This window comes from Emys orbicularis, chromosome 13 (genome assembly GCF_028017835.1).
Source record: "Emys orbicularis isolate rEmyOrb1 chromosome 13, rEmyOrb1.hap1, whole genome shotgun sequence".
Taxonomy (NCBI): domain Eukaryota; kingdom Metazoa; phylum Chordata; order Testudines; family Emydidae; genus Emys; species Emys orbicularis.
This window is the reverse complement of record NC_088695.1, coordinates 45151237-45176397: the sequence shown is the minus strand read 5'-3', so window position 1 is coordinate 45176397 and position 25161 is coordinate 45151237. Positions and strand designations below refer to the sequence as shown.

The 25161-nt window shown below is 48.1% G+C and overlaps 1 protein-coding gene across 1 annotated transcript in view; it reads right to left on the bottom strand.

Moving 5' to 3' along the window:
• The window catches only part of MAP2K6 (mitogen-activated protein kinase kinase 6), a 36132-nt gene extending 11246 nt beyond the window's left edge, over nucleotides 1-24886 (bottom strand). Inside the window, exons 1-10 of the mRNA XM_065415597.1 lie at nucleotides 24859-24886; nucleotides 21596-21662; nucleotides 18511-18559; nucleotides 13218-13331; nucleotides 9667-9786; nucleotides 8437-8553; nucleotides 7576-7627; nucleotides 5675-5802; nucleotides 4292-4369; nucleotides 13-152 (exon numbers count right to left, since the gene is read on the bottom strand). Coding sequence (XP_065271669.1) covers nucleotides 13-152; nucleotides 4292-4369; nucleotides 5675-5802; nucleotides 7576-7627; nucleotides 8437-8553; nucleotides 9667-9786; nucleotides 13218-13331; nucleotides 18511-18559; nucleotides 21596-21662; nucleotides 24859-24886 — 893 coding nt within the window. The remainder of the gene's footprint in view (nucleotides 1-12; nucleotides 153-4291; nucleotides 4370-5674; nucleotides 5803-7575; nucleotides 7628-8436; nucleotides 8554-9666; nucleotides 9787-13217; nucleotides 13332-18510; nucleotides 18560-21595; nucleotides 21663-24858) is intronic.
• Between the last annotated feature and the right edge of the window lie 275 nt (nucleotides 24887-25161).

Sequence of the window (25161 nt, the reverse complement as noted above, 5' to 3'; positions counted from 1 at the left end):
GGACCCGCTTACCACTGTGAGGTAAAATCGACAAACTCCGCTGAGAACTTGTCCGCCGGAAGCTGCGGCGACGGCTCCTCCACCACCTGTTTGAGCTGCTGGAACGGCGTCCCCCAGGAGTCATACGGAAACCTTAGGATCGCCAGCTCGATCTGGGGGAGGAGAGAGAGGGGCAGGCGTCAGGAGGAAAGACTTACCCCCCACAGCCTCTTGGCTTTAAAGCCCCATGAAGAGCTCGAGTGACACCTGCAGTAACGAAGGGTGGAACTGGGGTGGGGTTCGATCATTGGTTCTGTCGATTTCCAATGCGCCTTTCACCACCTACCCTGGATGAACACCATGCACATTCTTTCCCTCAGCACTGCTCTCTGGAGCGGCTGGGGACGGGAGAGATCAGGATGTACCCCATTACTTAGGCTTAATTCCTCCCCTGCCAGAACAGAACATAGGAGCAGGTCCCTGCTTTGCAAGGGACACTAGTGGGACCGGTGTTAAAATACAGACAAGGGGGAACACTGATTTTCCTTCTCCCATACCAGATACATCAGTGAACGACTTTTTCCCCCTCTCTTCATCTCATGCTTCCAGGACTCGATCCCCACTGCCGTACCCCCTATGCCAGGGATCGGCAACCTTTGGCACGCGGCTCGCCAGGGTAAGCACCCTGGTGAGCCGGGCTGGTTTCTTTACCTGCTGCATCCACAGGTTTGGCCGATCATGGCTCCCACTGGCCGTGGTTCGCCGCTCCAGGCAATGGGGGCTGCGGGAAGCGGCGGCCAGCACATCCCTTGCCCCGCGCCGCTTCCCGCAGCCCCCATTGGCCTGGAGCGGCGAACCGCGGCCAGTGGGAGCCGCAGTCGGCCGGACCTGTGCACGCAGCAGGTAAACAAACCGGCCCGGCCCACCAGGGTGCTTACCCTGGCGAGCTGCATGCCGAAGGTTGCCGATCCCTGCCCTATGCTGTCATTCACACCCATGCAAAGCGAGTGTGTATCACCACCACCAGGAAAAAGGGAGTGGTGGATTCTGACTCACGGTGTCAGTACTGCATCCACTCTGTCAGTTCGTAGCTTTACTATTCTTTGTCTTCTGAGAGTGCCTAGAGGCCTGACCAATCAAGGACCGGAGGCCCACGGTGCTAGGTACTGTACATACCGATCATAAAGTTCAGTTCTGTGCCACAAAGATCTTACAATCTAAGTACAATGATAATTTCCTAATTTTCCTTTCATATGTAATATTCTGTGTGAAAGACCCACTCAAATTACAGGGGAAACTGACTATGTAGCAAATAAGTTAAATGCACACAGTGAACAAATCTTTTCCCCCTCTTATCTCTCTCCATTACCCTACTTTCAGGTGTTAACTTGTCACAGCAGTAGGTCAAAGACTGATTTTTAAGTTGGCAGTGTCCCTTTAACTCCAGTTTTCCTGGCTCTCAGGGCAGATCTTCCAACTCTGAGTTTAAAGAGAGATTTTGCTAGTTAATAAGCACCGAGTTTATTTTTATCTTTGAAATCAAAGAGGCTCCGAAACGACAGAATCTCCGAGTAGGGATGGACGCTGCACGATCAGCATTTCAGGCCCTTTGCTAGCGTTGGCTTGTACTGCCATCAGCTGGCCAGCTGAAGTTACAGCTTTTCAGTTTTAAGCAGTACAGTCGAACCTTAAAGCAATTTACCTTAGTAACTCTGGGCTCAGTTGTGTCTTTAAGGCACCAACCAGGAGAAGTCCCAGGACTCTCTGTGCCTCAGGGGAAGTGCAGGGTGCAGCATAAGGGGCCAGTTCTGCTGGTTTGTGCTGAGCGAGGCAGGGCGACGGCCCCCCCCCAGGGGAGTGCAGTGCCAACACAAGAACTAGACTGTGCATGCCCTGAGCACACAAGTTATCCAAGGACAGGGCTGCAGCAACCTAGGGTCACATCCTACACTCATTGCCCCACCGGCAGAGCATGGGTGGAATTATCCTGCTAGGTCAGTGGGTCCCCCCCAGTTCACATCGCTCCAGCCAGCTATTCTTGGGAAAAGCCAACACACAGGGTACATCTATACCGCAGCTGGAGGTGGACAGACTAGCTTTGATCAAGCCAGGGTGCTAAAAATAGCAGTGTAGCTGCAACGGCGCATGCGGTGGCTTGGCCTAATCGAGTACATACCTAGGACTTTGGAGGGGATTGTATTGGGCAGCCAGCCCAAGCCGCGGTCTGTGCCACTCCCTAGCTAAGGGGCTCATTACCTTCATGTCTGAGCACCTCACAATCATTGATGTATTAATCCTTACAGCACCCCTGGGAGGTACAGCACTGCTATTAACTTCATTGTTCAGATGGGAAACTGAGGCACAGGGACTAAGGGTAAATTTTTCAAAAGTCTCTATATGACTTCAGCTCCTAAGTCCCATTTTCAGAAGTGACTTAGGAGCTTCACTCTCACGGCCTAAGACATTTCAGCACTTTTGAAAATGTCCCCTCGTGACTTACCTCAGGTCACACAGAGCAAGGGGATTGAACTTGTGTCTCTCAAGCTCACACCCGAATCACCAGACCCTCCTGCCTCTCTAGAGAGGGTGATGAAGGCACACAGTGTGACATCAGGGGTCCAAAAGACAGGAATTGGCTGAGGGAGGTTCCACAGACAGTTCTTGCCCTTTAAAATTCCTCCCACCCTGCCCGGAAGGAGTGTCCGTCGTTTTTCACTTAATTCAATGGAATTCACCTTGCAGCTCAGGAGATAATTAAAGAGACGGGCTGCACTTGCTCTAGAGCAGGGTTTCTAAACCCGTGGGTCAGGACCCAAAATTGGGTCACTAGAATGACCCAAAGGGTCGCGGGGCAGCTCCCGTGGCTCCTGTCCCATGTGGCTGGCTGGGCTCGCCTTCCTGCTCCAGACACTGCAGCCTCTGGGGTCCCAGCACCAGTCAGGTTTGGTCCTTCCATCATGAGGATGGGAGTCTGGGTAGGCCAAATCTGAATGAGTGGAACTGCAACCCACGAGCCAGGTCACAATTCCACTCATGCAAATTTGATAAGTGAGGAGGGGCGGGGCCAAACCTGAGTAGTGTTGCAACCCCCGGAGGTTGCAACCCCCAGAGCGAGAGCCAGGCCCAGCCAGCCCCAAAGCACAGGAGCCACCACTATGGGGTAAGTGCCGGGCAGGACCCAACCCCTATGGGGGGCAGGATCCGACCTAAACCACCCCAGGGCCTCCACCCCCCGACTATTTACTGAGTTGCGACAGGCCATAAACATTTACAAATGAGTCCTGAGCCCAAAATGGTTGAGAACCACTGGTCTAGAGAAGGCTCAGTTTTGGAAAACATTTGGCACCAGAAAAGAAAGTGAAATTACATGGAGGTAATTTCTCTTACCTGATCCTTCCCCTCACCACACCCAAAAGAAAATACTGGGTGGGTGGGTGGGGGGGGCAGCCTTAGATGGAGATCTTTGGGCTGAGCACTACCACATTCATCGCAGGAGTGAAAGCCACTGGGTTTTTATTTGAGGGTCCCAGAAAGAGTCACCCCCTCTATTCCTCCATGTGGATGACCTGCATTGCCCAAGCATGCACCAGGCATGCACAAGTCAATGTCGTTCTTTTCTTTATTGGCTGTCAACCCCCTTCCTCCTATTTTTTTTCCTGCACAGTGAAAGACAACCCTCCTGTTAACCTGGACGGGAGAATCTCAGGCGCTCAATGTGAGAATACAACAGGATAAAAGCATTATGGGTTGACTGCTGTAGATATAAGGCCTGCTGTCTCTAAGTGCATCACTTGGATGTGGACAGCTGAGTCACAAGGGTGTTCAGAGGGGAGACTGAAGGAGATCTTTGGATGTTAGAGAAATCAGGGTCCTCTCCTGCTTACTGGTTAGCTTGGTACACATTGTCTTGGGCGTTCAGAGGAGTCACGCTCTTGGTTTCTGTTCAATGACGTGCGAGTTGGATTCAGGCGTCTGCCCGCGTGCTGGGTCTACTATGACTGACTGTTTTGCATGAGTGTTCATTGCGGTAGTTTCTAGGTGCTGACTGCCTAGTACGATTAGTGACCATCACTAGGATCTCAGATCACCTGGCTTAGTGAATTAGCACTAGGCTCCTTCCCTTTTAAACGGCAACATGTTATGGGCTACTGGGGCAGGGAGAGCTGAATATCCCCCGGCTCTGGAACTGTGTCAGCGATCTGAGGGACAGGTCCAAAAGGAAACAGAACCAGAGAGCACTTCCAGCCCTGCTGAGTGTTCCCTTAAACCCCAATCCCTTTCAGAGCTGCCCTTTCAGGGCTCCATACTCTACCATGGTGATTCCCAGACTCCAGATATCCGATTTGACGCTGTATCCCTTCTGGTTTAGCTCCGGGTTGATTCTTTCAGGCTGGAAAGAGAGACGAGGACAGTTTGAAATAGACATACAGGCTCAATCCTTACATCGCTCCGCCCCTCTCCATCCCCTTGGAGTGCCTGTTAACACTGATGTGAGCTCCCCAAACTGAGCAACTCTCCCCTATGTTTCAGCTAATATCCCCGGAGCAAGTCTGCACCATCACCAGAGTGGAACGCCTTCCAGCCGGCAGTCCCCGCTGCAGCACTACCCATGCTGAATGCACAGGACCAACCCCCAGGGGAGTTTTTGAGAGGAAACCCATAGGGCCATTTCTTTATTCAAACTCCACTCCCCTAGTATCTCTTGGCTGGATCCGGCCTAGGGTCTCGGTTAGTCTCCCTGCAGGGACAGGCAGCAAGACTGGGGACCGGAAGCGGATGGCATTTGCATTCTGAGGTCTAGATAATAGAAACTGAATTCCTATTTCCCCAGTTCCCAATTCGAAACACGGTCTGGCCCGGATTTATCCAGGAGACTGGAGACCACAATTCACTAGTGCCTTAAGCCTCATGTAGGCGTTTGCCCCTCGGCAAAGTAAAATGCTCCATCGGGGGTTGTGGGCGAAGGATTTCCCCCCCGGGTCGTGTTTCACACCCACTCTCGCACAGGCATAGAAAAGTGCAAGGCAGGGGAGATCCATCTTGACTTAGAAGCTATAAACAAAGCTGCTGCTACACAGACAGATCAAACGTGGGGGGGACCCTTCTAAACTGACCCTTCCGTGGTGCCCACAGGTGCCTCTTGCTGACTTTTCCAGGAGGAGCCTGGATGTTGCTAAAAGTGTTATTGTCCCCACTTTGCAAATAGGGAAATTGAAGCAAAGTGAGGTTACTGGGGCTTCTTTACAGTCACACAGTGATTCAGTGTCAGCTGGGAACAGACCCCAGGAGTCCTGATTCCCAGCCTTGAGCTTTAGTGGTAAGAGCCAGCCTTGTCTTTATGTTTACAAATAGAATATCAGGGTTGGAAGGGACCTCAGGAGATCATCTAGTCCAACCCCTTGCTCAAAGCAGGACTCATCCCCCAACTAAATACCATCCCTGATAGATTTTTGCCCCAGAGCCCTAAATGGCCCCCCTCAAGGATTGAACTCACAACCCTGGGTTTAGGAGGCCAATGCACAAACCACTGAGCTATCCCTAGACACTAAATAACTCCAGAGGCATGTTTCTAAGTGAGCCATTGAGAGAGATGCTGGAAGCTGCTCTGTTTTAGGTCTCCCGTTTTAAGATCATCTATTGCCACATTCCTCTCTACAGTAGGGCAGTCAGTTTCCCACACATCTTCTCAACTTACAGCCATGTAGGGCTTGCATCCTGCATCCATGGTTTTAGCAACAGAGTCAACAAGGTAACCGCTAATTCCAAAATCGCACATTTTCACCTGCCCCTGTGTATTGATCAACACATTAGAGGGCTTTACATCTGCAAGAAGGAACACACACCATCGTCACTCTCACAACTGGGCCTTGCCCCATCGTTTTAAAGCATCCCTGGAAGCGAACAGGGCGGGTTAGCTTCCTACCCCCAGTGGGAACCAAAACAATATCGACTGCATCCATCCACGGGGCATGTCATCTGCGGGGCTTTTTAGCCACTGCGCAAGATTGGGAGCCGTTGCAAATGCAGAGGTTTGTCCATGTTGACATGAGCCCCTCCCATGTCTTACAAGCATTGCTCCCAGGGAAACTAACAGATTTCCCTGTTATTGTTACTTTGGGTAGGGCGCAGCATCATGATGTCACAGAGCAGCACCCCAAAGCCGCCCCTTGAGCACACCATTGGCAGCACAGATACCAAAAATCTCCCCAGTGAAAATCCACCGCGGGATGGGGGTGGTAAGGATGCATTAACTGAAGATGCTTTCACAGCAGCATGAAGGAAACCCCCAGAGATAAGATATGAAGGGGACAGGAGACGGGGAAGAAGGGTGGGACTCTGGAAAGACGGGAGGCGAGAGAAGAGGTGGGAGAAGGAGGCCAGGGAACTGCATGAGTGCGTTAGGGTCAGATCCTGAAACTGATCTGACACTAAAGTGGAGTGCAAAAAACCCCAAAACAAATGGAGAAATGAATTATTATTGCTATTGTAAGCTGCTGTAGCACCTGAGAGCCCCAGTTATGAACCAGACCCCACTGTGCAAGGTGTTGTACAAACACACCACAAACATATTTTCAGCTTTAATAATTTTGGATTCCGGACACTGGCCAGGAAATTTGGGGAGGGTAAGATATTTACCCTGCTGGTGTCGCTAATATTACCAAACATTGCAGGTTTGATCACAAATCTGGAGATCAGATGTGGTTGCCAAAAAGGAAAATATGGTAGGCCCCAATTTTTATTTTTTAATACCTATGTTGGGCTTTTTAAAGCTTAGGTCATCTATAAATGTATGTTGCACGCCTCTCCCACAGGCTAAGCTGGTAGATAGATAGATATGGAGATATACCTATCTCATAGAACTGGAAGGGACCCTAAAAGGTCATGGAGTCCAGCCCCCTGCCTTCACTAGCAGGACCAAGTACTGATTTTTGCCCCAGATCCCTAAGTGGTCCCCTTAAGGATTGAACTCACAACCCTGGGTTTAACAGGCCAATGCTCAAACCACTGAGCTATCCCTCCCCTTTATTGAGCTAGCCTGCATGAGAGGGTGAACAATCTGAGGCTTGCTACCTGCCTTAGTGTAAATGCCACCAAGCGGCGGTTCTGCCCCATTCTGCACCCGGAGAGGAGTTTGCATATGCAGAACCTGATCCCAAGCCCATCCCAGCCAATGGGAGTTTTTCCGTGGACTTCAAAGAGCTCTGAGTCAGGCCCATAATTCGCTAGCTGTGCCCTTCCCAGCATGCAATGGGGAAGCAGAAGCAGAGGAGGAATCCAATGAAGCAAGCAGGCAAATGATCCATTTCTTCTGCTAGCCAAGTGAAGGTGGAGGCTGTTTTCTGTGTCCAGCTTCAGGGGAGACGTGCTGGCAAGTTGATGGAGTTTTAAGAGCAGCTCAACAACCCAGCACTCTTCCTGAGCAGGCTTTAGGTTATCCTGGGTGGCTGGACCTCCCCTGCCTCCCAAACCTCATTTATTTGGGCTATCTTTAGTGCACCAGGCCAGGCTCTGAGTATAAGCCCTGCTGGACTAAGAGCGTGGCACAGGGCTCAGTGAGAAACAAGCAGCGACAGAGGCTGCGCGGGTCACACTTACCTCTGTGAATTACGGAGAGCTTACTATGTAGATGTTCTAGTGCTTTTACAATCTGAAACATAACAAATCTACAGTGAACCCCAGCTGGCGGCAGCATGACGTGGCTGATCAAACCTTGCTAGCTCGCCTCTCCTGCCTCGACAGCGACTGCCCCGCGCTCGCCCCCACCGGCCCCGCTTGGGGGAACAATCTTGGTTTGTCATTTTGGCAGCACACAGCTGTGCGTGCTAGGGAGGCGGTGTGCTCCACGGCAGGTGGGGGCTAGTGCGCCTGTTAGCGACTCCTAGTGGAGAGCTGAGAATGCAGCTCACCCGGGCGAGCCACCTTCAACTTTTCTTGCTACACAGATCTTTAAAGAAGGAATTCCTGGGGGCTGTTGCCCTCCTCCAGCCCTGGATTTACTATTCATGGCAATGGTTGTGAGGTATGTGAGCATGCAAAATGTGTTCCCGCACTGGCAAGGACACCTCCCTGATTTCCACTTGACTCTCCTGCTAGCTTTCCTCCCTCCCTGGCAGGCTGGTCCCCTCCCCGCAACCACCAGCTAACCTTCCTCTGATCCATGCCGCTCTAAGGGAATGTGCATGCTCAGAGATCTCCTGGGAATGACACTGATGGAAAGGAAAAGCAGTTGCTGTGCCCTCTCCACATCAATCGGTTTTTCTGCTTCATAACTGAAAAGCAGATCGGCAGATTTGAGAGTATTTATGGCTCAGAGATGCAGACACGTAATCGTGGACCAAATACTGGAAGCCAAATAAGAATTAGCATGTGGGCTGGGTTGTGGGCCAAGTTCATCCCAGGGCTCAAATGGCAGGGACGCTAGATCCTCACAGACACATCACCCCCGCCTGTACTCACAGAGACGGCTATTTTCCCTAAGATGTCTTCAGGAATCGTCAGGCCTTTGTCAATGACATGTTTGTAGAATTTGTCCAATGAGGTATCCATCAGCTCCATGCAAATCCACACGTCTCCCTGGGGGGAAAGAGAAAGCAAACATCTGCCCAGTCTCTCCTACAGCACTCGCCCTTGGCTTGCTTTTGCTGGCTTTTTTAACGTCTCGTAGAAGATTGCACTGGGCTTTCCATTCTCCTCCAAGCACACCAGGGTTAAACACAATGTGTCTGATTTATATACGGTGCTGCACTACATGATCAAGGGTTTAAAAATCAGATATTGGGTAAAATTTTTCAAAGCACCTAAATGACTTGAGTCTAAGCCACACTGAAAGTCAATGGGATTTAAGTTCCTAAGTGCCTAAGGCCCCAAGTTTTTCACAAGTGACTAGAGATTCTGGATGCTCAACTTGGATTTCTCAAAGGGGAAAGATTTTCAGAGGATGGGTGCTCGGCACTTTCTAACAATCAGGCCCCTCTAAGGTGTCCCCGGTTCAGCACCCAGAAGCTGAGGTCCCCAAAAATCACTCGTCACTTTGGCCTAAATCACTTCTGAAAATAGGGCCAAGGTGCTTTTGAAAAATTCCCCGGTGATGATTTTCTTCTCTAGTTCCCTGGCTCAATTCAAGTCTAGATCAGTATTTACCCTTGGAGGGACGTTTCAGAGAACTGTGTGTTAGGGGTGCCTGGGTAAGATTTACTGGATGTGATAAATGAGAGGTCAGATGAGAGAACCAAATGGTCCTTCTGGCTTTAAACTCTATGCACCTCAATGTGACATGAGCTGATGTTCTCAGCACGCAACTGTCCGGGTCTAAACAAACACCATCGAAAATAGCGCCATAGAGACGGCTTTAACCTCCTCACCCAGGATCCATGGGGGTTTTGTCTCCTCTGATCAAGGAAGCCTTTGTGAATCAGACTGTAAGTTCCTCTAGGGAGGGATCAGGTCTTTATACCTATCTGCATAGCAGAGTGCACACCAATGGTGGTGTATTAAAACAGACACCCCAGGGAAGGACACAGCCTAAGTGCCTAGATGGCTGCGGGAAAGGCTTACAATATAGTCTAACCTTCCATCTTCTGTTATATTTTTTAACAGATGGCCCATCACATCACAGTGGCCTCCAAGCCAAGTAAGTGTAAGTGCCAAGTAGGGGAAAGACGTAGGCAGGAATCCAGAATGCTGTACCTCTCGAAAGAGCGCACCATAGAAAGTGACCGTGAAGTGGCAGTCTACCGTCCTCATGGAGATGTCCAAGTCCATCAGTAACCTCTTCTGCTCCTGGCTATTCACTGTGGCTCGGATCCGCTGGAAAAGAGAGGATTTTAGCACTGGCTGAGAGTCTCCCAGCCGCATGCCGTGTTTCACTCGCATACGTGCACTCACAACAGCTACATGAGGGGAAAACTCCACACAACGCAACACACCGAAGTCCCGGCATTTACTCCGGATCCGAAATCATTTCCCCTTTTCCTGGCTCTTTTTACAGCTGAGAGGCACTGTGGTCGTATGGATAGAGCAGGGAACTGGGGGGCCAAATTCTAGGCTGGTGTAAACCGCCACCACTCCAGAGCTGCAGCAATTTACACCGGCAGAGAATTTGGTCCTGGGAGTCAGGACTCCTGAGTTCTATCCCTGTCTCTGCCCAATGACTCCTTTTGTGGCTTGAGGCAAGTCTCTCAAGTCAGGCATCCAAAACTAGAGGACACATTTGAAAATTTGGTCTTTAAACCTCTCTGTGCCATGGTAAAACAGGGATAATCGCGCTTACCTACCTCACAGGGGTGAGGTGGGATTTATGTCTGTGAAGCCCTGACAGATCCTCGGAGGAGAGCTGCCATAGAAGGGCAAAGGATTATTGTTATTAAAACATCTCTTTCTTCATCTCCTTTTCTTTCTCTCTCTCCTTCATCACGGGAAGGCCCCGGTGACAGCTGCCAGCAAGCGCCTGTGATGCTAGGGTAGCTTTATAAGCTCACACAGTTAAACGTGGACCAGATGCCGATATTCTAGGCTCTTTGGTCAAAGCCACTGGAGGCTAATAATAGAATTAAATTGCTCAGCACTGTGGAGCAGCTAGGATGAAAGTAAGTAACAGCTCTGTACGCTCCCACCATCCTGTCTAAACCCAGTCATGCCCATTTGCAGAGGGCTTTTGGAATCTGGTGGACACCAGAACAAAGAGAACAGACAAAATGTACAGCATGCAGGCTCTAAGGGAATGTCTACCCAAGCTGGGAATTACACCTCCAAGCTGCAATGTAGATGTACTTTAAGACCTGTTCTTGTCCCACAGCTACTGGGAAAGCTTTGTTGTGTTCTTGGCAGTATTGATGAGCTAAGAGTTTTGTTTCACTTCACCTATTACTTTCAGCCTTGCATCTTTTTTTTCTGGTGTGGTATTCAGAGGGCTTTTCTGAAGCTAGCAGGTCCAGATGCTGGATGAAGATGCTGATCTTCTTGCATTTATCAGAGGCCATGAAGGCATGAAGCTGGAAGAGTTACTGTGGTGGGCCGGCTTCCCCACACAGGCAGGAGAAGGGTTAAGGCAGCCTTGGAGAACCCAGCCAATCAGGAAAGGGTTTATTGGGAGAGCCAATCAGGAGAAGGATTGCTGGAGCAACCCATATATAAAGGGCTGCTCAGCAGAGCAAGAGGCAGTCTCTTCCTGGAGGGCAAAGGGGAATCTGCTGAGGAGCACTGGTGATACTGCAGTGCTGGGCAGGGTAGCAGAGCAATAGGGGAGCTCTTGGCTGACCATGGCCAGACTGAGGCCCTGAAGCAAGGACAGGGAAGGTGCTAGGGCTACAGGGAAAATGGCCCAGGGAAAGTAGGTGTCTGGAATAGGAGGAGGGGCAGTAAGTGACTGCCAGCTATAGGGTCCCTGGGCCGGGTTCCCCCCCCCACCTCTTTACCCCTACTTGCCAATGAGGAGAGCAGCCTAAATCCAGACTGAAGTTTGCCCCTGAAGCCAGGGGCTAGACTAGAGACTGCAGCTGGCCGCTGAGGCAAGTGTAGGGACTGAGGACCGGCTGTCCCCTGAAAGGGGGGAGACAGAGGGCTGGGGCACAGCTGGAGGGCCATGTCCCAAAGAGGACACCATGGTCCAGGAGCGACATGGGTCCTGATGGTGGAGACGGTGGAGGAAGTGGAAGTAACTGCGAGTGAGACACCACTAGTAAAAGGGGCCCTGGTGGTCCAAGAGAGCTAATCCCCAGCAGGACCAGCAGGAGGCGCTACGGCGGCGAGTTGGCTCTGCTACAGTCACCATTTGCAAAACAGATGTTCCGTGTTAGAGGCATAGGGTTTGGGGGTCTGCTGCCCCTTTGTAAGTGCGAGGAGAATCAGGCCCTGGGTCTTCTGATTGTGATATACACACTGCCCCAATACTATGGATCCCTCTCACTCTTTATATGCATGTATATTCAGAGTTATAGATTTTTAAGGTCAGACGGGACCGTTATGATCTAGTCCGACCTTCTGTATAACAGGCCGAGTAATTTCTAGATCAAGCCCTTAACTTCTGGTTGAGGTAGATCACATCTACTTGAATGATATCCAGTCATGATCAAAAGCCTTTAAAGTGATGACGAATCCATCACATTCCTACCTCAATTATTCCAATGGTTAATTCCCCACAATGTTAAAAAATTGGGCTTTATTTCTAGTCTGAATGTGTCCCACTTCAGGTACCAACCACTGGGTCTTGTTATGCCTTTTTCTGATAGATTAAAGAGCTGTCAACTACCTGAAGTCCCTGAAGATACTTTTATTACAGGTACTATTTACTTGGGGGCAGAGAAATGTATACACACACACACACACATAGATTACTAAAGATGCAGAGCAGCAACCCCATGAAATGATGACGATGGTAAAATAAAATGAATGTAGGTGAATATGACTGGAAATGGGTAAAGTTCACAATACAGGGCTCAGATCAGAGCGTATTGCAATTACTGCCTCAGTCAGAGGGATTACAACAAAGATTACCCCATTTGCACCCCCAAAATGTCATGTTAAATTGGAGACGGGATACATAAACGGTGCACACAGACACTCCTTGCATCTTTTTGTTCTGTTCGCAGGAAGAGACATTCACCTCTTCCTAAAGTTCTAATGCAGGGGGGAGGCAGAGGCCAAAGGAACGTTCTTACACTTAATAGGAAGGTACAGCCTGTGGAGAATTCATCTCCTCGTATGCTGCGGTGCTTCTTCATCCACCCACAAGTTTTCTGGGATCTCCATGGTCTGCAAATGCCTATTAAAAGTGGGAGCTCTTAACTATGTGTGACCCTTAGGCTCCTGTTAAGTGGCCTGCAGTGCAAAACAAGGATCCTCCTGACTTAATGGGACAAATTCACACCTGCTGTAGCTGGTTTTCAAACTAAGCCGGAGTGTATATCTCCACTAAGAAAAGAAGTGTACTTTCAAAACACGAGAGCTAAGGCATCTTAAAGTCCTAGGTGTGCAGATGAATAACTTGCCCTGTCTACACTAGGATTTTTAAACACGTCAGCTGTCACATTTGAAAAACACACCTTTTTTCCAAGTGTAGATCTGGGCTTGAATTAGGCTTAATGTCCTGTCCATCTCAGCACCTGAGTTGTTCCGTATGGAAAGAGTATGTCCCTTGTCAGACTAAGGCCTGCTCGAGTGAAGGTAAGAGTGGAAGCTTATGTTGAGGACAGCCTGAAGGGTCAGCACACATAGAAAACACCTTAGGAGTCTCACTCTACCTTCACCGCCATGATCTGTGCGCTAGGCATGTGCCGCATCTTCTCCACCACCCCGTACGCACCTCGGCCCAGTTCAGAGATCGGCTCCAGGTCATCGGCCTTCACTTCAAAGTTCTGTGGGAGGAAAAGAGCCACAGTGAAAAAGGCCAAAGGCAACAGAACAGGTGCAACAGTTCTCCTCACTGAAGGCAGCATGGTTAGTGTGATAAAGGAAGTCAGAAACTCCTAAGATCTAGGCCTTGCTTGAACACCAGTTCCCACTGGTGGTGCTGGGCAGATGACCTCTCCTCTCTATGCCTATCTCCCTATCTGTAAAATGAGGATAAGAATATTGACCCAAACTCACAAGGAGTGCTGTGAGGATTAGCTAGTTAACGATAATCTGAAGAGGTATATCACTACAGTGGTGCAGCACTTACCTGTGTGACTACCAGCACCTCACATGGAGCTGAAAGAGCTTTAAGAACAGACTTTCCAACCTTTTCAGTTATATTTCGAAAATCAAGCCAGTTCCCATTTCATTTAGTCCGTTTCACTTTCGGGTTCTCGGTGCTGCAATGGTTGTTGAAAACGCTGCCGAAAAATGCTGAAACAACTCTTCCCATGGGAATGTCTTTAAAAAAATAATCCAAGGAAGTATTTCCAAATGGTCTTAGGGTTTGAAAAGCTTGTGTCTACAAACCTGTATTGGGGCCAGATCGGAGTTGAGAGTGCCACTTTAAACCTTGGTAGATTTATTTCGTCTAGCGTTACAGATTGCTTTCTCTTGGCTTTGCCTAAAGGACGACTTTGTTTTGAGCTCTGCATTCTACCCTGCCCCTTCTTCTTTTCAACGCAATATTGGGCACAGGCTGTATTTTTGCTTATTATTATTTTTGGATTTTGAAACGTGTCTTTGCTACTCCAACCGGCCGCACGCCCCGCCGCAGAAGTCAATCATCCTGCTGAAAGCGACTGGTTATAATGAACTGATTCACAGCACAGAATCCCACACCGCGTTCTGCCTGAGCAGCAGAAAAACTGCCGCCTGAAAAGTGCTGTCTGGAGAGGATTCCGAGAGCTTGGACGCGGGCTGCTCGGGCACAATTACATTTACTGTAAAAACAGCCCTCAGTAGCTTTTTTTGTGTTAACGTGGATCCAGGCATCTTTTTCTGTCCAACACTGTGCCTGCTGTTTAAAGCAAACTCTTCCGAAACAAGCACTTTGTCTCTTTTTCAGGCAGCATTCTTAAATTTAGCAGCAAAGTTAAAGGGAAAGGAACGAGTAGCCTACTCTAGGGAACACAATACAGCCTGTGGAAGAGGAGCATGATGAAATCATGTCCTAAAGGAACCTTGCAGGACAAATGCATTCTGGGAGAGAGACAGCTAACTCCTACCAGGGTGCTGACTGCTAGCCAATCAAGTCCCCCTCCTCCATGGGAAGCCATATAAAAAAAAAAGCCTGAGCTCTGTATTTTATGAGGGCATGCCTCTTTGCACCTTCCAGCACAGTCTCGCTGCCTCCATGCAGAGATCCTTTTGGAATTCTCTCCCTCTTTCTTGGGATTGTGGGTGTGAACTGCTTTTCTTGGAACAAGGGATCACTTTAGCAGCAGGTATTTCTTTGACTTGACGCTGGGCCGTTGAGCTGCAGATCCCTCACCCCCGTTCCATCTCCCAGCCCCAGCACTAATAAAAATTCAAACTTAAAAAGAAAAGAAAGACAAACGCCCAATGACAGATATCGTAAAATGCTAATGAACTAATACATCACCTAATAAATTCACTGGCTGATGTTCAGTGGCAAGAGATAGTCCTAACCGATTTATTGCCTGGATTTATTAATGCTCCTGGGACATTTACGCTAATAAAAATAGCTGTTGCATGTTCTTGTTTTCCTGGAAAAATTTACAATGTCAAATGAAACTGGACTCTATGCTTGCTTTCCTCAGAATCTGATTTTGGGACAGGCTGACCTGTGCTGGTTAGAATCTTGGACATATAAATTCATGGTAGCAGCATAGATGAAGAAAAGCCTCCAGTGTAAGAAAGGAGTCAAAAACTTTAGAAGGCAGTTTAAGTCAGCAGTAGATCAGACTGATTCTGATCTCCTGCTGGTAGAGGTACACCCACCCAGCGTACTTTTAATGCAATATTTCAGCGATCCCATGTTCTGACAGCAAAAAAAGATTTCGGATCCTCCTCACGGCCAGGGTTGACAATCCATGCTATAGCCCTGCAAGCCGTTGGGGATGACTGAGTTGGCTTTGATTATATTTCAGGAGGGGAGAGTGGGCTCTCTCCCCCCTCATCCATTAGACCTCCCAGTCAAGTGTCTTCAGAGTGAAAACCAGAAGAGGTGTCCCTCACTGAAATGCCAAGGCTGAGCACTTGGGGAAGCTGTTTAATAGCATCTGGGGAGAGGGGAGGAACTAGGCTTTGAAGTTAACAGTCCAGCAACAAACAGTGGACGTTCACACCTCAGCTGGAGCTAGGGACATTGTTCCTGGGGAATGAGTCAGTATCCAAGGGGAGGCAGGAAAAACAGGAAAGAAAACAAGCCCTACTTTCTGCTCCAGCTGGGGCTAGGAGAAAACGGCCATTTGCAAGGTGATCAGGCCGCTTCCAAGAGCCCCAGGTCAAGTTGTTACCCAGCTCAGTTTTGAGGTGCTCATGGTGCGTGCATACGCACATACTTGATCACTGCTCCCCTATGGCCCACCTCGTGGGTCAACAGTATCTAGGGCTGTTTTGAGGCGATTACACTTTACAGCGGAGCAATCAGCTTCTGGCCACTGAAGAAGCAAGAGCCCATTTGGTTCTCTGTGGTTTGATGCAGGGAGGGCTGCCTTGACGATGAGAGTATGTAAGAGAAATGGGAGCATCCTGGGCATCCGATGCCCATATGGAGGACCCCCTCCCCCTCCCCACATGAAAGGCTAATGAACAGGCCAGTCACACTTAACAGGCACATGGAGATTGCTAGCAGTGAACCTAGTTCTTTGCCAGCATTCTAAGCAGAGTCCCTCCATGAGGCCCGCATAATGCCCTCACTCAGTATCCCACATCAGGACCAGCAGGCGATCCTAGCCAGTTAGTGTCATCGACTCCAGTCACAAGGAGATTGTCCAGGAATTCTCTGGAGTCTTTGGGATCACCAGAGTTAAGATCATGCATTACTGCTAGCGGCTGGAGCTCCCAGAAAACTCATCCAGCGCCCTTCTGGGAAACTCTCCGCCTGCATCCAATTCAAGAGAATTTTAAAACCCTGCCTCAACTCCACATCCGTCTCTGGGTGAGCTGGGCAGCGCCCTGTGTGCTAAGCCCACTAGCTGAGGATACAAGTGTTAACTCTGCAACTGAAGGAGGACTTTGCTTTCGTAGCAAGGACGCCAAACAATGGCTCAGGGCCAGGCAGGTGGGTGTGACTAAACCAGGGTGGATACTCCAGTTATTAGAACTGGCCGCCACGGCTCACACAGACCATTTAAAAAATAAACTTCTCAGGCTGTGTCCTCTTCGCTTGTATTGATCCTGGTGGTGGGAGAATGAAATAAAAGAAAACTACTAACATTACCCAGGGTTTAGCAATCAGCATCTTGCCCCTGACTACATGTTACTATTAATCCCATTAAGCGTGTGGTGTTGGGGGCATTTTGTAAAAGCCAGACAAGGGTTAAAGGATGTTGCAAGTGTCGCAAAGGGAAATGAGGCCACGCTCGTTAAGCTGGGTAATTCCCTGGAGGACCAAATGGGAGTCACCTCTGAGGCCTTCTCCACAGAAGGATTTGCTCCTATGCATGGCCTCTTGCTCGGCCATTCCCCTGGGCTGGCTTTGCAGAGCTGCTTTGCTCACAAAAGGAGCGGACAGTCTCATATGCGAGCTCTGAGCCTGGCTGCTTTTTAACAGATGTGCTGACACAAAAGACCCCCTCACACACTCCTTGATCTCACTTTCGGATTAGGTGAATAAAGGCCGAGGCAGGTTCGATGAGCTGCGGCTAATGCCTCTCTAAATGATACGTAAATGTTTCAGCTGAGACGCTGACACTGGCCACAGGGGCGTAGGCTGGGTTCTGATTGCGTAGGAATCTGGTAGAACAGCACTGGGTCGAGAAGACTCACTAGAAAGTTTAGCTCTATCTGCAGTGGGACCAAGCGCCTGCTGGCTACAACCTGGCTAAAGCAGCCAAGCTATGAGCATGACATCACACTTCTCATCCCTGTGCATCCATGGGGCAGGGCTGTTTCATCAAAACCTAGCGGGGGGGAATAACCTTAGATAAGAACTAAAACCGGCTGAGAGGCTGCAGTGCTAAAGGGGACACCGATCGTACAGGTGCTTGAGGGTGCTTGGCTTATGGCCTCCCCCTTCAGAAACTCTAGACGCATGCTAGTACCCACTGTACCTGCACAGCCTGGTTTGTATTATAATAATAATTATAATGATTTGCATTGTGAATCTGCGATAATGCCTAGGAGCCCAAGTCATGAACCAGGACCCCACTCTGCGAGGCGCTGTACAAAACACAGAACAAAGAGACTGTCCCTGACCCAAAGACTTTACAATTTTACTCTCGTTTTGCCAAACACATACCTGTAAGGAAACCACCATGAACCTACCTCCAGCTTCTAAACCAGAGAGATATATCATGAAAGCTTCGATTCTGTAGAAAATTTTACAGCTCCGCAGAAAACAGATTTAGGATGGACATATATCCCCCTTCACACATACGCATATAATCCCTAGTGCTATACTTTCACTACACTGAGTGATCAGAGCTATTTTCTGTCACACACGTATAAATAAATATATAATACGCATTTCTACCTATTTCTCCAATTAACAATTTTACTGAAGGTTACTGAACTTTCAGTCTGAATGGATAAACAATACTTTCTGGATATTGCTTTTAAAATGTGTAATGATCCCATTCCTATGCACTGAACATAAACTTTTAACATAGTGGCACAGTGAAGATAAGATAATAAAGGTCTTATGCGCCAGAACAGTCTCACTTTTTTGGAGGGGGAGGGGAATTAGCTGCTAAAGCACAAAAGATGCTAGGAAATGGAGAAACACGTGGCTTAGGGAGCACTGACAGAAAACGTCAGTGGTTTTATGCTTAAAAATGGCCAGGAAGCCCTGCCCTAAACCTGATTTCGATCCTTCTTCACGTTCGGATCACAGCACCCCTCCCACACAAGAGCCAGGAATTATTTTTCTAAACACGCTCCCCTAACTTAGTTCCTGACCCCGTGTACGCAAACACATATGAACTCTTTAGTTGCCATAGCTTGTAACTGTACCTTCTCGCCAATAGAGATGCAGGCTTTGGAGTCTAAATCTCTAGGGGGCCTGTGGAAGAGAAAGAAAAAAAAATAGTATGCAGAAGCATCAGTCACAGAGACCTTACACAGATAATATTCCAAAGAGACAAAGCCTTGCAGAGCCCCTAGACCAGGGGCTATTGCCCTGTGGATATGGGACTCTCAGTAATGGGAGGTCTGGGTATAAGTTCCCCTCAAACTGATGGGACAGCAGCCCCATGCAGCGTATGCAGCAGTGTCATCCTGAGTAGCCGAGCTGGTTTCCTAGCCTTTCAGTGCTATTAGATGTTGCCAAGGTTCACAAAGTCATCCCAAAAGGTGTCAGGAAGGAAGCTGCTGGAGTTGGAATTTCACAAGCCTGCGTCCAATTCCAGCACTAAGGAATTCAAAGAGAGACTCCCTTTGACAGGCTGGGACTGGAACCAATTCCTGGGAAACACAAGAGGGGTAGAGAGAAGCAAATCCGCCTTAGCCAGTTTACAGGACAGATTAAACAGGCAGAGAGGAAAAACGCAAGCCCAGTTTCAATTCTGTCTCGGAAGTAGCATTTGGCCCTGGATGCACCTGGGGCTAAAAGGGGTTGGGGACTCTATGCTTTTGTTCAGGCCTGTCTCCATTTAGAAAGGGAAAATATTTTTCAATAGGACATGGCTGATTTTTATTGGCACGTTGTTTTCTTCCTTCCCTTCCCCTGATGAAGGAACATCCCCAGCAGAGCTTATAAACAAAAATCAGAAGAAAGCGTTAAGCCCTAATGCACAATACCCCTGGCCTCGGAGTTGGCGATCACTGTGGGTACGTCTAAACTGCAAAAAACACCCAGCTGCAGTGAGCGTCAGAAGCTGGGTCAACTGACTCAAGCTCACGGGGCTAAAAATATCAGTGTAGACGCTGCTGCTCGGGCTGGAGCCTGGGCTCTGAGACCCACCCCCTTTCTGGTTTCAGAGACTGGGATCCGTCCCTTGTGGGAACCGTCAATACTGTGAATTTTAGCCCCGTACAGCAAGTCCCAGGAGCCTGAGTCAGCTGACCCGGGCTCTGAGACTTGCTGAACAAGGGGTTTTTTTGGAGTGTAGACGTACTCCGTGTCCTAAAGCATAAGGATTGATAGCCCATCTAACTGCTTATTACCTGACACCAGGCAAAAAGGTTAACATCTTATTACCCCCTTGACATCTTTATTTAGCGTTCACATCCAACGCTGTACAAAGCAGCAGTCCATTAATGCCAAGGCCCCACGCACGTCAATTAGCACGGTCCCACTTCCCCTAAAATGATCATTACGCAAAGCTACATCTCCCAACAGTCCTGCTAAGGGAAACCTGCTCCATCTATCATTCTACAAGGCAGCGAGAATACAAATAAAGGCATCTAGAAAGGGAATCCCAGCTCTGATTCCTCCACAGTCTCTGCAGTAACAGCTACCCCATCCAATTTACAGAGAACCTGAAGCTGCCTTCATTTATCTTACACTAATCCTTTCCAGGAATAGTTAAGACAAGGTGGGGGACGGCTCTCCTTCTCAGAAAATGCTCCTCCTCCCGGGAAAGGTAAGGCATCAGGTATATCTGACCAGAGAGAGACTTCTCAGATTTCTCCTTTCTGATGCTGCCTAACTGATTTAATGTATTAAAACCACTGCTAGCACACTTTACAAAGTCAGGCTTCCTGCTTGTACATAAGCTTGGGGAAACCCAAGTAGAATTGCCCTGGCAAATCAAGGCCTTCATGCCATCTCTTTACATTGTGGTCACCCTGACGTGCTAATTGGCTGAGTAGGCTGCCCCCCCCCCCCGGGGATACCGGGGCTGCTCCTTTGATCAGGCCGTTGAATTAAGCTCTTAATAAAAAGCCAGTTGGGTTGGAGGTTTTTTTAACTAATTTGTTTCTGGAATCTCATCAATGTCATCAAATGATTCCCATACGAGGGCACATAGTCATAGTATCTGATGTCTATTGAGTTGACTGGGGATTTGGCTACACTAGAAAAGGTTTGCCACTATAGCTATACCTAGATAGTCTCGATGTACACTAGCAAACCTTTTCTAGTGCAGACACAGCTTATACCAGTAAGAGAGTACTTTTGCTGGACTTTTACAAGTTCCCCAAACAAAATAAACTATCCCACACATATATTTCTAAGCAACATTACTGTACCAGCAAATGTATCGAATATAAACCATCCAGGAAAGAGCTCCAGGGATATTATAGTAGCAACTGTTCCAAGCAAGTAGAAAATACAGGCTCTCTGAAGAGAAACTTAAATCTAAATTACTCTCCCATTGACCACGAGAGCATCAGCCTCAATTTTCATATTCCTGGGGGAGACGTGACATCCCTTCAGCTTAGGGCGACCAGACAGCAAGTATGAAAAATCGGGACAGGGGGTGGAGAGTAATAGGAGCCTGTATAAGAAAAAGACCCAAAAATCGGGACTGTCCCTATAAAATCGGGACATCTGTCACCCTACTTCAGCTGTTGGCCACTTTATAGCCCAGAGCTTTCTCCCCCATGCAGCCAGCAGTTTCCCAAACATCTGTGTCTCTGACTTGTCAAAAAGCAGTCCCCCGGGGGCTCCCCCTTCAGAGGATCATCAGAATGAGCATGAGGAAGGGGCTGATGGATGGGATCAGATCACCTAGTGTGTTTCCATTTATGCCTATCAGCTGAGCAGACCTGCCAATGCAAATAGATACCCAAGTCATACAGGATGGTGGGTGCTGCTGCTTTAATAATCAACGTTAACCTTCAAGGAGGCTGATAAAGCCAAGCAACCCTGAGCTGCAGGGCTTGCCTTGTGCAGCAAATGGCACCCTAATAATACCAGGCTCTCTCTTCTTAACTGTTTCAGGGACGTTCTCTAGCTCGTGTTACGCAGCAGAGCACAATGGTCCCTTCTGAATCTATTAACTCATTCACGCAAAAGAAGCGACACCATCAGCTAAAATAAGACCCCCTTTTGTTCTTTTGACTGAGACACGTGACAAAGCAGTACACGAGAGAGCAAATTAAATGGGGGGGGGGAGGTTAGGGGGTTATAGCCCCTGATTTTTTTGAGACTTACGTAGAGCTTGTCTGTGGTTGTTCAAACGCTTCTTTAGGAATTTTCAGCCCAGGGTTTCTCTTCTTGCCTGTGAAACAAGAAAGAGGCAGAAGTAAAGACAGTTTTCTAGGGTGGGGGTGGTGTACCCGAGGGGGGGGGGATAACCTCTGTGGTTATAATTGTAAAACAGGGCTTGTCTACCATGATTGACCTTATTTAACAGAAACACCAGCTCAGTCTGGTGGTGCAGATTCAGGGCACAGAGTTCAAAATACAAAGTTCCTTTGTTCAGCAAGCTGTGATCAGGCCTGCAGTTCGAGCTCCCACAGTGGCACAAAATGCAGGCGACAGCTCAGGCAATGGGAAAGGCATCTCACCTTTTAAAGCCCTATCTACACTGGCTCCCATGTTTCCTGAACTGATTCAATTCAGACTGAAACCAATTCCAATATACCGGGTATAAACACCTATTTACCCTGTGCAAAAGCAGGGATAGAATCTTTTTAAACAGAGTTTGACAACATAGGGCCAGATTCTGATCTTATAGGCCCAGATCCTTGAAATCAATGGGACTTAGGCGCCTAAATACCTTTGAGGGTCTGGGCCATTTACACTAGTGTCAAGCACTGAAGTCAATGTAGCTATGTAAAATCAGCACAAATGAGAGTAGAATTAGGCTCCAAATATACAACAGTATTTGTTCACATTGGCTAGCTAAACCTTTCTTAAAGTGAGTTAACATGAACAGGATTAAAACCAAGTTCTAAAGCAGTTCAAACAATCCTAGGGCCCAAACCAGAGGGTGACAGAGTCAGATGGACTAGGGAAATATGAGAACCTTTTTATTGCTAAACATATAGTCACATTTCAGAGCGAGGTTCTGAATCCAGGGACAAAATAACCTGAGAACATAAGTCATGTCACCAAACCCCCAGGATAAACATACAGATGCAGTTTGGGTGTGTTATAAAATACTTGGTCCCAAAAAAGCACAGCCACCTAATTTAGACTTTTTTAACCTAACAATTTACATCAATTACTGTCTTTCTTCAAACCTCTGTTTCTCTCCCTGTTCACGACACTCTCCTTCAACCTTTTACATATAAGTGTTTCGGTTTATTTTCCTATGACACATTCTGCCATCATGCTCCGACACGCAGGCCTATAAATATCTGTGAATTCAAGGGCTGCAGGGGCCACTGGGTTAAGATGCATGCCCACAGAACTGAAAACGACCCTTTTAAAGCAACTAGTCAACTTTTTAACCATAGATCTTTTTCTTCTCAGCTCTAAAACACAAGATCGAGCCTGCTCAGTTTGCCACAGGCCATTCCAGCATGTAGCAGATGGTTGCAATGCAGCTTTATGGATAAAACATTTATTTGGAAACTACTGCACATATCTTGCTTTAATATTATCAATTATTATTATTTATTAAAAACAATACTACAAACTTGCATTGGAAAAAGACATGTTCTCTGCTCCACAGAGCTTCCAGCCTAAATATAAAAAGGCCAACAGAAGATAAGACCCAGCAGAACAGCTTGAGAGAGATTATTGAGAATAATGATGAATAGTTTTCAAAAATTTGCCAAGAGACATCAGTTGGTCTATAAAGAAGACGGAAAATGGTAAAAACAAATGCAGAAGCTTCTGTAATTAGATTAGCAGAGTACATCAGAACGGCCGTACCGGGTCAGACCAAAGGTCCATCTAGCCCAGTATCCTGTCTACCGACAGTGGCCAATGCCAGGTGCCCCAGAGTACCCCGGCCATTACATCTCTGGTCTTCTTACTATTCTTAGTAGTATTATAATAGCAGCTAGACGGTCCAACTAAGATTGGGGCCGTGCTAGGCACTGTACATATTGTTGCCACGACAGCCTGAGTGGTTAGCCAAAATCTAGGGTCTTGCAGGGTTGTTTCCATTAGGCGGATAAATCAGTAATAGGAGTCAGGTATACTCTTGGTGTAATCTTGTTTATTTACAAAAAAAACGTATAGAGTCCTGTTTCCTTGAACACAGTAGATATAAACAAAAACCAGAAGTTTCCTTCCTCAGAAATCTCCAAGCCTGCCACTCCAGCGAGCTCAGTGCCCAAAAGGCCGTCTCTCTGCTTCCTCTTAGGTCATCCTCACAATTCCTCTCACTGGCTTTCTGACATAGCCTGCATCCTCTATCCTAGCCCCTGAGCATGCAACCAGGGAAACCCCATGAGTCCAGCCATGTGACTTCATGCTTGGGGCTTGGCACACCCATTGACTTTGATGGGGTCCGTGACTGCCTATGGTCTCCATTTAGATTGGAAGCTCTTTGGGGCAGGGGTTCCCTCTTAATATTGTTGTTGTGAAAGGTGCTAATGGTGGGGGAAGGGGAAGCTTGGTTCCAAAGCCAAACAGTGTAAGAATCCTAGCTTTCCATCCCCGTATTACATTTAGGGAACTGAAACAAGGTGATTTGCCCCAGGTGATAGAAGGAGTCTATGGGATAGTGAGGAATTGGACCCAGCACTCCACAGTCACATCTCAGCCTCTTAACCATAAGCAGGGCCCTACCAAATTCACAGCCATGAAAAATGCGTCACGGACCATGAAATCCGATCCCCCCCCCCGCCGTGAAATCTGGTCTTTTGTGTGCTTTTACCCCATACTATACAGATTTCACGGGGGAGACCAGTGTTTCTCAAATTGGGGGTCCTGCCCAAAAGGGAGTTGCAGGAGGGTCATAAGGTTATTTTAGGGGGGTTGCGCTATTGCCACCCTTCTGCACTTGGCGGCTGGAGGGTGGCGACTGCTGGCTGGGCGCCCAGCTCTGAAGGCAGAGCCCAGCCAGCAGCAGCGCAGAAGTAAGGGTGGCAGTACCATACTTCTGTGCTGCTACTGCCGCTCTCCAGCTGCCCAGCTCTGTCAGGACCTCTCTAATTACATCACCGTGAAATTTCAGATTTAAATAGCTGAAATAATGAAATTAACTATTTTTTAAATCCGATGACCATGAAATTGACCAAACTGGACCATGAATTTGGTAGGGCCCTAACCATAAAACCATCTGCCCTCTTCTGGTTTGCTACTTCGTCTTCATCTTGATAGTCTATCCCAGTGTTTCTCAACCTTTTTGATACCAGGGACCGGCTTGCTGCCTTCCTGAACTGCGTCAGGGAGATCTCAGGGACTGGCACCGGTTCACAGACAGGTCATTGAGAAACACTCTATCCTATCCCCTGCTGCTACAAAAACACTCACAAATGGTCTACTTAAAAGTGAAAACAAGCACAGATGCTTACCCATTTTTGTTCTGTTTCCTGCATTCATTTTCTTGCAGAATCACACATGCTGTACCAATATCTCAGCATAATATATTTCAAGCAGTTCTGAGAGGGTGGAAATTAACCCAATGGAAATTAACCTAATTTGAGCATGAACCATAACAGACTGTACAGAATTTAATCTTATCTTGGTTCACAAGTGGTGTCCAAGGAAGAACAAAGTAGCAAAATACCAAACCCAAATAAATATGAAAAGCCTTTCTGCCTTCCGCTGAAATATATTCTCCATGTTTTGAGTTTATTTTCCTTGTCTTTCTTAAG